We start from the raw sequence: 10,979 nt of genomic DNA, 5'->3' as shown, positions 1-10,979 counted from the left end.
TCAACACCCCCAGCTCCCTCAGCCTCTCCCCACAGCACTTGTGCTCCAGTCCCTTCTCCAGCCTTGTTGCTCTTCTCTGGCCCCGCTCCAGCCCCTCAATCTCTTTCCTCAACTGAGGGGCCCAGAACTGAACACAACACTCGAGGTGTGGCCTCACCAGTGCTCTGTGCAGTGTCCCTGGGAGTGAGGGGTTAAGCTGAGTTGACTCTTTCTCTTATGCATGGAAGAGCATCTCATGTTCCAGGCATCTGCCCTGTCTCTCTTTGGTGTGCCACGGGAGCCAGTCAGCACAATGAGTGGGGTGAGCGAGGGCAACGTCACTCGGAGGAGCAAGTTCCTGGGTTCAGGATGCTGCTGGAGGCATTGCCTTTGCCCTCAGCAAATTGTTATGGCTCTCATGCTGTTCTCAAAATTAAAAAAAGGGAGAGAACTGAAAGTACTTTGGATTTCACTGAAGACACTGAGGCTGCACAGGATAAAAAGCACAGTCAGCCTTCTGCAAACACTGACTGCAACACCACCAAACTGCACCACACCTTTCATTTGCACGTAGAACAAAGCTGTGGCTTTGCAGCTGCCACCTTCCAGACCTTCCTTTCTTTCTGGAGGGAAATGCTGCCTGTCTGGCCCTGCTGCTGACCCTGCATTCTCTGCCACGAGGAGCTTGGGACACAGCCCGTGTTGTCACTTCATGCACAGAGGAGGCCTGGCAAAGGGACATGCATGTTTCTCCTGAAGTCTCCTAAATTGGGGATTGCCACCCAGCTTGAAGGTCCAGTGGATGGCAAATGCCAGCTTACATCCCTCCCCATCAGTTATAATTCAGCAGCATTAGTGCCCATGCTCCAAATGCCAGCAGTGCTGTGGACTCAGCTGGCCCCTGCAAAACCCCAATCACTCCATGCAGCCCACAGAGCTGCTCCTTCCATTTGGTTAATGAATCCAAGCATAAAAGCAACATGTGGCAAACTAACCGTGAAAGAAAAGCCTCATTAATGTATCATTCTAGAAGGACAATTATAAAGGTGTCATGAAGGGCAACCAGGAGGGATATATTTGCAGTAATCGTTCAGGAAGATGCTCACATATGGAGGGAGTTTCTCAAATTTTAGTGCAGATGATTCTGTTGACCTTTGGTGATTCTTTATTGAAGTTTCCTAGGATCTTTCTTTTTGTGCTAGTTTTTTGGGGAGTCATCTGATCAGGAAACTGAGACAGTATAATTTGGTGTGGGTGATAAATTAAGTTCTATAAACAAAGAACAGCAGACATGAGCTCGCTCTCTTTCTCTCACTCTATATATACTACCTGGGCTGCAAGCAATACATAATGACATTATAGATAATTAAACTATTGTTTTCTTGTTAAATGTTTCCTCATATTTGAGTTTTGCAAGCACACAGCCAAGAGTGGATCTTAAAGTGGGTCTGTCTGCACTGGCTTTTATCCACAGCAAAAACCAAATATGACATGATGGGGCCCTTAGAGTTAATTAGAGATTTCATCTTGAAAAGGGTTTAGTGTGCCCAAATCCTATTAACTTCTAAAAGAGCTGTGATTACTATGCCCCTTTTAAGATCATGACCCAATAATTTTAATTGCTGGAACTTGTTGTATTTATTTTGATGGTAAATTGTCGTTGGCCCATTCATGGGAATGTGTCCATGGCAGAAGAGTCAATGGAATACAGGGAATATTTTCCCTGTATCCCCTTCCTTCAGAGGAGAGGTGCTGAGGCCTGGTGTTGTTCAGAGTGGAGAGAAGAAAGCTCTGGGTAGACCTTAAAGTCCCTTCCAGTACTTGAGCAGAGCTCATAAAAAAAAGAGGGAGAGTGACTTTTTCAATGGGCAAATAGTGATAGAACAAGGGAAACACCTTTAAACTGAACCAGGGTAGGTTTAGATGGGATATTGGGAAGGAATCCTTCCCTGGGAGGGTGAGCAGGCCCTGGCACAGGTTGGGCAGAGAAGCTGTGGCTGCCCCACCCCTGGGAGTGTCCAAGGCCAGGTTGGACAGGGCTTGGAGCAGCCTGGGACAGTGGAAGGTGTCTCTGCCCATGGCAGGGGGGGCACGACATGGGCTTTGAGGTCCCTTCCGACCCAAGCCATTCCATGACTGTGATATTACTTTTCCAGCTGTGTTCCAGCTGGGACAGCAGCACTCTGCATCCCTCCTGCAGCGCGGGATGGTGTGAGCTGTGCGGCTGCTTCACACATCCCGGGATGTTTGACAAAATCTTTTTGATCCAAAAGCACTAAGTAACCCTTATTCTATACCTCGGTGAGAAAGATGAGAGTCAGATACCCACCCAAGCCCCGAACTACGGGATGTCCTCGCGTTCGCAACCGCACTGGGAGGGAACTGGCGGACGCCTCTTTTAAACCCAAAACTCGTGTGAGAAATGTGGGTTTGCAGTTTTTACGGGGACCAAAGGCGATCTCAGCCGCCCCAGGGCTCGGCCTGGGCTGGAAGGAGCGGGACGGGGCCGGGGGCGGTGCGGGGAGCCGGGCTGGGGCCGGCGGGCGGACTGCGCTGCTGCTGCTCCGCCCTCTCCCTCCTCCTCCTCCTCCTCCTCCTCCTCCCTCTCCCTTCTGCCTCCTCCTCCTCCTGCCCGTCCCGTCCCCCCCGCGGCGCTGCCGCCCCGCACACCCCGCGCGGCTCCGCGCCCGCCATGGCTGCGAGCGCGGGGCGCTCCCCGCTCCTGCTGCCTCTCCTGCCGCTGTTCCTGCCGCTGTTCCTGCCGCTCCCGCCGGGCCGCTGCGGGGCCAGCCCGGCCCCCCCGGAGCCGCCCGAGCCGCCGAGCCCCGAGCCCGAGCCGCTGCCCGAGTCGGCGCTGCTGCAGCCCACGGTGCTGCTCGCCATCCTCGCCCGCAACGCCGCGCACACCCTCCCGCACGCCCTGGGCTGCATCGAGCGGCTCCGCTACCCCAAAAGCCGCATCGCGCTCTGGTGAGCGGCGGGGGCGGAGCGGGGTCTGTGCGGGGGGATCGGGGTCTGTGCGGGGGATCGGGGTCTGTGCGGGGGATCAGGGTCTGTGCGGGAGATCGGGGTCTGTGCGGGGGATCGGGGTGTGTGCGGGGATCGGGGGCTGTGCGGGGGATCGGGGTCTGTGCGGGGGATCGGGGTCTGTGCGGGGGATCAGGGTCTGTGCGGGAGATCGGGGTCTGTGCGGGGGATCGGGGTGTGTGCGGGGATCGGGGGCTGTGCGGGGGATCGGGGTGTGTGCGGGGGATCGGGGTGTGTGCGGGGGATCGGGGTGTGTGCGGGGGATCGGGGTCTGTGCGGGGGGAGCGGGGTCTGTGCGGGGATCGGGGGCTGTGCGGGGGATCGGAGGCTGTGCGGGCATCGGGGGCTGTACGGGGAGGAGCAGCCGTGCGGGGCTTTGCCCCCCGCGCACGGAGCGGGGCAGGGGCCAGGGCAGGGCCAGCCCCCCGCGGTGCCAAGCGGGGCTTTGGCTCCCCGCGAAGGGCTCGCCCCGGCCCGGGGTGCCCCCGCCGTCCCGCGGCTCCCGCAGCAGCGCGGGGCCTCCGCCGGGAGCCGCAGGGAGAGAAGTTATCCCGGCAAGGATAACTCATGAGTTATCAGGAGTTATCCCGGCAGGGCTGGCCGGGAGCCTGGGAACATTCACCGCCCGAGCGTGTGCCCAAACCCGCAGCCGCGGAGAGCTCCGGCCGCCCCGTGGGGCCGGTCCCGGCCGGGAAATCCCGGGCTTTGCCGGGGTGTGCCAGGGCTGGGTGGGCACTGAAAGGAGCATTGTTGCCAGGCTGGAGGAGGGATTTAAAGATGCATTCAGAAATCGCAGCGCGGCAGCAGCTGTGCCGGTCAAATGGGGGGCTCGATGGAGGAATTAGAGCAGTCTGGGAACAGGTCCATCTGCCTTTGCGAGAGGATAAAGGAAACAGTAATCTTTCAACCTGAGAGAAGTGTTTCGAGGAACAGGAGTTGCTTGGAAGGGCCCCAAACAGGTTTTCTTTTGAAGTGTGGTAATGGTGTAAAATAAGAAATGGTGCTGTAGAGCCTGATCCAAAATTCAGTGAAGTCTGGGAAGAGGCGCCTCTTGACTTAAAAAGTCACTAAAGTTTAATTTTACTTTGTATAAAGGGGTGTGGGGAGGACCTTTCCCCCCAGTCACATCTCTAAAGTGTCATTGAACAGATGGTTCTGTGTGTGCTTCAGAGCCGTGGCTGGGATTGTCTTCAGGTACAGGGTTCTCTGCAGAGCATCAGTGCCTGCTTTAATCAGCACACCACTCTCTTTTCCCGCTTTCTTTGTAGTCCTTTTGGATTGAAGATACACAAAAAAAATTGTGATACCAGCCCAGGTTTGGTTTGTCACACAAGTGTGGCTCTGTGTGTGGCCGTGGGTAAATCCACACTCACCTGTGTGTAGATCCACAACTCCTCATTCCTTTGCATTTGCCAGTTTGGATTTCATCAGAGCAGATGTGTATTTGCACAGACCCTGTATGGGCTGTGATTCAGCTGAATTCAGTGTTTATGAAACCTTGTGGGAGTTGTATGTGCATTCCTGATCACCAAAGCAGAGTGGGTGCTGACATGCCTCTTGCTGTAAGTGCAGAATAAGTTTTGGGATTTTTTCTTTGAAGTCCTGTAGATAGTTGGTTGGCTCTAGAACTTTTTTAATAAATTGCTTGCATTATCTTTGCTGTACTTAAGGACTCTGCATTATTGTGTGAAAGTATTCACGGGGACTTATTTTAAGATAACTTGAAATATGCTAAGACTCTTGTAAGAACATCTCTCTCTTTTTAAGGGGATTGCACACAGAAACAAGGCATGGTTAAAATGGAAAATTTGCTGTTGAAAATGTCAAGCTTTTATAAAATGAAAATGACTAAAATGTCACAGCCACTGGAAGGGAAGTTCTGAGGATACTCTTGAGTTGCCACAGAATGAGAGGTACCTGTAGAGTGGCAGCAATTCCTTGGAGAGGTTTTGTTTGGTTCACTTCAGACTTGCCCTTTTTCAGAGCTGGGGATGTTCAGGACACGAAATACCCACCCAGAGGAAGTTCACATGTGGTATCTATCAGATCTCCTGAGAACAAATGAAACCATACAGTCTGTTTCTGGGAGCATCTTGTGTTTGAGACAGATCTTTCAGCAGATGAATTCCAGGATTTATGGGTGTCCCTGTGTTACTGGGATGGCTTGGTGAGAAGGGCAGGGCAATACTGTTTGTCAAGGACTTGCATTCCTCCATTGCCACTTCCATTCTGCTTCAAAATCCTTTGGAGTAAGTCAGCATTTTAAAATGCCTAAATGTAGGTCTTGAGAATGAAAATTAAAAGCATATATGATCTCTCAGTCTCCCATATGCTCTCTGTGCATGGCTTGAGGGCTGAAATTCAACAGTGGATTCCTCAGACAGATTTCTGGGGGGAAGTTTTATGAGTGACAGTAAAGTTGGTTTAAGAGATAATGAGTTTGAAGCAGGCACTGAATTTTCTTTGTGCAGTCTGTATCAATTAATCTCAAGCTTTGTTGTCCTGAAAGTGAGCAGAAGATGTACACTGGGCAAGCCTCATGCTTCCTTCTTCCCTTTGATATTAATTATGACAGTTCTAGACTTCACTCTGAAGGCAGCTGCTCTCATGGTGAGCAACCTCGGGAGGACTTGCTGGCTGCTAATGAGTTGAGCAGGGCCTTTGGTCTGGGGCCAGCTGGCACCGTGGGACCTGTGGCCTTGCAGTTAAAGCCTTTCTTCCTTTCCTACTTCCCTCTGCAGGAATCAGGAAGTTGCCTCTGAACTGCCTCCTGGGCTGGTCGCTGGCCTGTCCTAAACCCAGCTGTCCTTGTCTTGGAGAATCATAGGTCATCCCAGGTCATTGTACTGATGACCTACTGGTGAGAATTTCTACGGAAAAATGGTCAGGTCTCTATCCTGGCCCTACTGAGCTTGTTGGGGTGGACTTGGCCATGGGCAGTGTGTGTCTTTGGAGCTGCCTGTGCAGCTGGGAGCAGCAAAGGCTCCCAGCTTTGGCCACAGCACCCAACTTCCCTCTCTGCTCCCTGAGCTGGTTGTGGTGTTGCTGTGGAGGAGCAGTGCTGGGGCTGACAGTCCCCTCTGGTGAAGGAGGAAAGGTCACAGCTGTCCCCTCGGAGCACTCAGCTCAAAACCACACAGTGCTGTGAGAAATGTGCTGGTGCCCAGCAACAGTGGAGAGCCTTATGAAGACATGGTTGTTGGACCCCCAACAATCTAATTTATAGCCAGGGAGGGTCCTTAAAGTGTGCTCCTTGTGTGGCTGGGCTTGGCATGGTCACCAGGGTGGGCTGAGCTCAGCCCAGCCAAGCTGGCATGTAGGGAAGGCCTTGGAGAGCTGTTAAGGGAGGGAAAATAATCTTTATCTTGGACAAAAGTGACCCAGAGTTACACAGTCAGCATGCCCCAACCCTCCTTTGGGTGGATTGACGTTGGGGTTTTTTTGTTCTGTGCTGAGTGTGTTTATTTGAGATCTGTTCAGTGATAGGTACAGAGTATTTGCATGTCAGGCTGGTCTGTGTATTCAGCAGTTCTTCACATTGCTTTGCACTTCCCTTAGTCTGGGATTAAGTGATGGTATTGCAAAGAAAGTTGGCTGTAATTTCATCTTTAAATACCTGCTGCTTCCAGCTTGTTGGCCATCTGCTCTCCCATCTCTTGCTTACCTGGGGATTGAATGCCTGCATAAATGAGTTGGTGCTTGAGAGCAGTAATGAAGTTCCTTTGTGCTTGAAAATCTGTGTCTGCTTTGGGGATCACAGGGTGCTTGGATTTCAGAAACGATAATGTGGAGGATAGTGAGCTGGGTGGAAAGCTGGAATAAGTCCCAGCTGAGGGGTCAGTGGATATACTGTAGCAGCTCCAGGGAGGGAATGGTTTCAACTTTAAAAAGCTGGTTGTAGCTAAAAATAGAAGCTGATGAGATCAGTACAATAATTATATTTCTTAATTAAATATTATTAGTCTAGAACTAGCTGTTGATATTCCGAGAATTTTCTTATTCTTCAACAGTTTACTTTTTAAATGTGAAAAATTCCACATAGAGGATGAATTCCAATGAGGTGCAGGGATCATCTGAAGCCTTAATGGCTGTTACTGCTCACAGGGAAGTGTTGGCTTCAAACCCCCTGTATTTTCTGTCCTTGTTTCCATTTGAGTAACAAAGTCACTTTAATCTCCATGGTCACTGTTAATCAGTGAGGAATGTTGAAGTTCCAGTCTGCTGGCTCTGCCTCTTCTGCTTCTGTCCACTGGTGTTCTGCATCTGTTTCACATGTGCACACCTGTGCTTGGCAGTATTGAAATGCAGGTTTTAGATACTCAGTTGGCTTTTCTCTTGGCTTGTTGTTTAAACTTGTGGGATTTCGTTTCTCATTAGTATTTGTAGGTCTTTTATTTTTTTTTATTATGTAGTTTTACTAACAGTGAGTCATATTGCACTTGCACAGCCTTGGAGTTAGGACTGAGGTGATGTTCCTGTTGTGCCAGGTGTTGTAGAGAGCCCTTCTGCCAGAGAACTTGCATTTAGATGACTGCATCCAAAGAAAGAATGGGAGTAAATATTTCCACTTTCTCCCTGGGGGAATTGGGAAAGAAAGGTTAAGTAACCTGTGCAAGATTCTTGAGTTTATCAAGACTGGAAATAATGTTCATAACTGACATTTCTTGCTTCTTCTTACTCCCTGGGGTCACTTTTACACTCAGTGTAAATTTATGTAAGAAATGAAAAGCCAGAGAATGCTACAGAACTGTTGCCATTATTCCAATATCCACAATCACTATTTTTTTTTGTTCCTTGGGTCTCTCCCTCATCTAAGTCTTGGCAAACTGAAGTGAGTGACATCATCAAATTGTTCAGTAGAAACATTTGAAGTGGAACCAGAAATTACTGCCCTGCCTTGCTGAGGTCTGCATGGCAAGACATAACCTACACTTCAGCTGAAAACTTTGCAGTTCTGCAAAGAAATGTTGAAGGAGGCATCAGTTGTGTGATGGCAACTGCTGGGTAGGAGGAGTTTCTTTTTTTCTCCCACTGTGCTCACAAACTGACATATTCTGATGCCTTTTGGTGCCATTAAAAAGCCTCTTGTCCCACAGTTTAAATTAAGCTCTACCAGACTCAATGTGAGTATTGGGATATTTCAGGAAAGGAATAAATAAGTGTGGGGATTATACTGTAAAAGTGATGTCTTGAAGTGTGTAGGAGTTCTGTGAGACGAATGAATTTAATCCAATGTGTGTGTTGGATTTAGTATTTAATATCTGAATCCTGCATGCTCTGTTTCTCTGAAAATACAACCATTTCTTTTGTCTGCTGTCTTTGAGGTGGGCCTGTCCCTTGTGGCATTGTCTTCCTGGTGCCTTGTAGTGCAGTAGGTGTGTTTGGAGGTTAGACTGATAAAAAAAAAGCAGGACAGAGTTGGATAGCAGAATTTGGCCATTGGATGCTTTCAAAGGCTGACAAGAACTAGTTTTCAAGACTTTTTTAATGTGCAAGTTCAGTGGCACACTGAACTCTTTCAGCTCCTTATTTCCAGTGAATCTGGAGGCAGGGAAGTCTGCCCAATTCCTGCTGTCATGCTCTTATTAGAGAGGTTAAAAGTGCCTCTCCTCCACCTCGTTGCTTCTCCAGCTGCACTAGTGCATGGATCTGATGGCACTGGAAGGCATCTCCAAGGATGGTCTGGGCCCTGCTCAAAGCAGGCTCAGGTAAAGGCTTCCCAGTACCTTTTCAGTTCAAGTTTTTAATATCCCAGGGCTGGATACTCCCCAGTCCCTGGGCAACCTGCTCCAGTGGGAGATTGGCCTTGTCAAGGAGTGTCCTGGAAATCTGTCCCGGCTGAGGGTGGCAGATGGTTGGGATAAAGAATGAAGACTTCTCCAGAATGAAGACTGTTATTTCAACAGCTGTTTTTCCTTTCTCTTTTGTGTCTTTCTGTTAAATGGAGCATGTTTTCTTTTCAGATCACTGCTCATCAGATTCCCGAGGAAGAGACCCCAGGTATGGGAGTGCAGCTGGAGAGGGTCTGTCCCTTGGAGGTGTGGCAGGAGCTTCCTGAGCACAGGACAGCAGGGATTGGCACTGAACTAGAGGCTGAAGGGCTTTTTTGATGACCTGTGTAAATTACCACACACCTGCAACTATTTGTCTGAGCCCCCTGGGACTGAAAGGTTTCAGGTACAGGGTCAGGAGTCTCTGGAAACAGGTCTGTGGTGCTCATGGTGTGCCAGGACATCTCCCATCGTTGGCACTCACTGTTGGTCCCATGAGATGACCCCCAGGACCATGTGAACCAGAGGGCAGAGAGGACTGAGGGGATGAGCTGTCTGTCAGAACCTGGAATTTCCTTCCTCTGGGATGGTTTTCAGACTTCCTATTATTTCAGCCTCTTCCTGTGCATCTCATTTCCTTCATTCTAGTGGTGCCCATGGCCAGGGCTCCATTACAGTCCCATGGGGCCCAAGGGCACCAAAGTTTCAGGGCAAAGAAAGACAGGAATAAAAACATTTTTGGTGTTCTCTCCAAGGTGGACTTTTGGCCCTCTTCTGCCAAAATGCCCAGCTCCTTCACACAAACACATGGCACTACTAATAGGCTCATCAGTAAAGGAAAAAGGCAGCTGAGACTTTTTTTTGGTGTACAATTTGCTTCATGCAGTGCCTGAATCCACTTTTTCAACATGAAGTGATTGGTTTTGGTTAGGTGTGCCAGTCTGTATGTCTGTGTCTGGTGTCCTTGGATCAGAGCACTTTTGTTGCTAGAAAATGACTCCAGTTTTCTTTCTGGAGAATTAACAAGCAACCTAATAACCACGTGGGGATTTTAACTTTTTCCAGCTGAGGATGGATCTGGTACATGCTTTCAAATGGAGTTTTAGTTGCCAAAGTTTTCTGCAAACTCATTGGTTGTGATCCTGTTTTGTAATGTTACCTGTTGATCCTCTTCTTCACAGATGTGGCACTGCTGAAAAATGGCTTAATTTTGTACCAGAGACTGAATTCACTGCAGGAGACTGGAATTATGTTCATATTCCTGCATATATATCTTTCTTATTTTGCTTTGGGAGAGGTGGTCATGTATTTGAGGTAGCCATAGAACCTGCTAGAAAATGAAATCTTATTCAGAAGTGAAGGTTGGTGTATCTTTAGCTTTGACTCTGCCCAACTCTTTACAAGTCAACCTTACTACACAGTCAGGTAAACCAGCATTAATTGTTCTATGATGGGAATATGTTTTTACCAAAGTCTGTCCTTGCTCCTTTTCCAGGGCCTGTTCCAAGGTGGAGGCTGCTGGGGGTCCCTGCATCAGTGGCATCCCTGGTGCCCAAGTGGTTGGGACACATGGAATTAGCAGGTTCCCAGCTGTTTGCCTTTCATTCTGGCTGGATGCACTGGTGGGAGTAACACACCTCTTTTAAAGATTAGCAGATCTTGGTCTGGGCCAGAAGATGCATAATTTTGGGGCTGTCAGCCCTGGAGCTCATGAGGAGCTAAATTCCTGCTGAAGCAGAAAGTGGTGGGTGTCCATGTAAACTGCAGTGCCATGGGAGGGCTCATTTAAGCTCTTCCACATTGATTGTGTAAAGCTTCAGCTCCAATAGGGAATAATTTATTTTTCCTTTTTTTTTTTTCCCAAGATCTGTTTTCCTGTAAGGAAGAGAAAATTGCTTTTATTTATGCTTTCCCCCCTCTGTCCTCAGACAGGCACAGCCTTCCCTTGGTTCTAAAAGGATTGTTTGCTTAGTTTTGCTCTTTGATCTCTGTTGCAGGGGAAAGGTTATGCCTGGCTGCAGCCTGGTTTGAATTTCACCCAGTGGCAATAGAGGTTGCATTAATGTGACGTGTTAGTTGACATCCTGAAGCTGAAAGCAGGTGCTTGTCTCTTCAGTTAGCAGGGCAGAGTCCTGGGTTTGCTACTGGCTGCTCCTAAAACAGATGCTGCATTGTACCTTTGGGGGTGGAATGAAAATTGAA

The 10,979-nt window shown here is 49.3% G+C and overlaps 1 protein-coding gene across 2 annotated transcripts in view; it reads left to right on the top strand.

The window, feature by feature from the left end:
* COLGALT2 (collagen beta(1-O)galactosyltransferase 2) overlaps positions 1–10,979 on the top strand; it is a 60,709-nt gene that overhangs the window by 2,034 nt on the left and 47,696 nt on the right. The window contains exon 1 of one of the 2 annotated variants that reach the window (XM_071565022.1): positions 2,604–2,949. The exons of the other annotated variant lie outside the window; for it this stretch is intronic. Within the exon in view, the coding sequence (XP_071421123.1) occupies positions 2,672–2,949 (278 nt within the window). The 5' untranslated portion in view covers positions 2,604–2,671. Of the gene's footprint in view, positions 1–2,603; positions 2,950–10,979 lie in introns of those variants that run through there. 2 annotated transcript variants of the gene reach the window in all.

Source organism: Pithys albifrons, chromosome 10 (assembly GCF_047495875.1).
Source record: "Pithys albifrons albifrons isolate INPA30051 chromosome 10, PitAlb_v1, whole genome shotgun sequence".
In the NCBI taxonomy this organism is placed as follows: Eukaryota; Metazoa; Chordata; class Aves; order Passeriformes; family Thamnophilidae; genus Pithys; species Pithys albifrons.
This window is presented reverse-complemented; position numbering and strand designations above follow the sequence as displayed.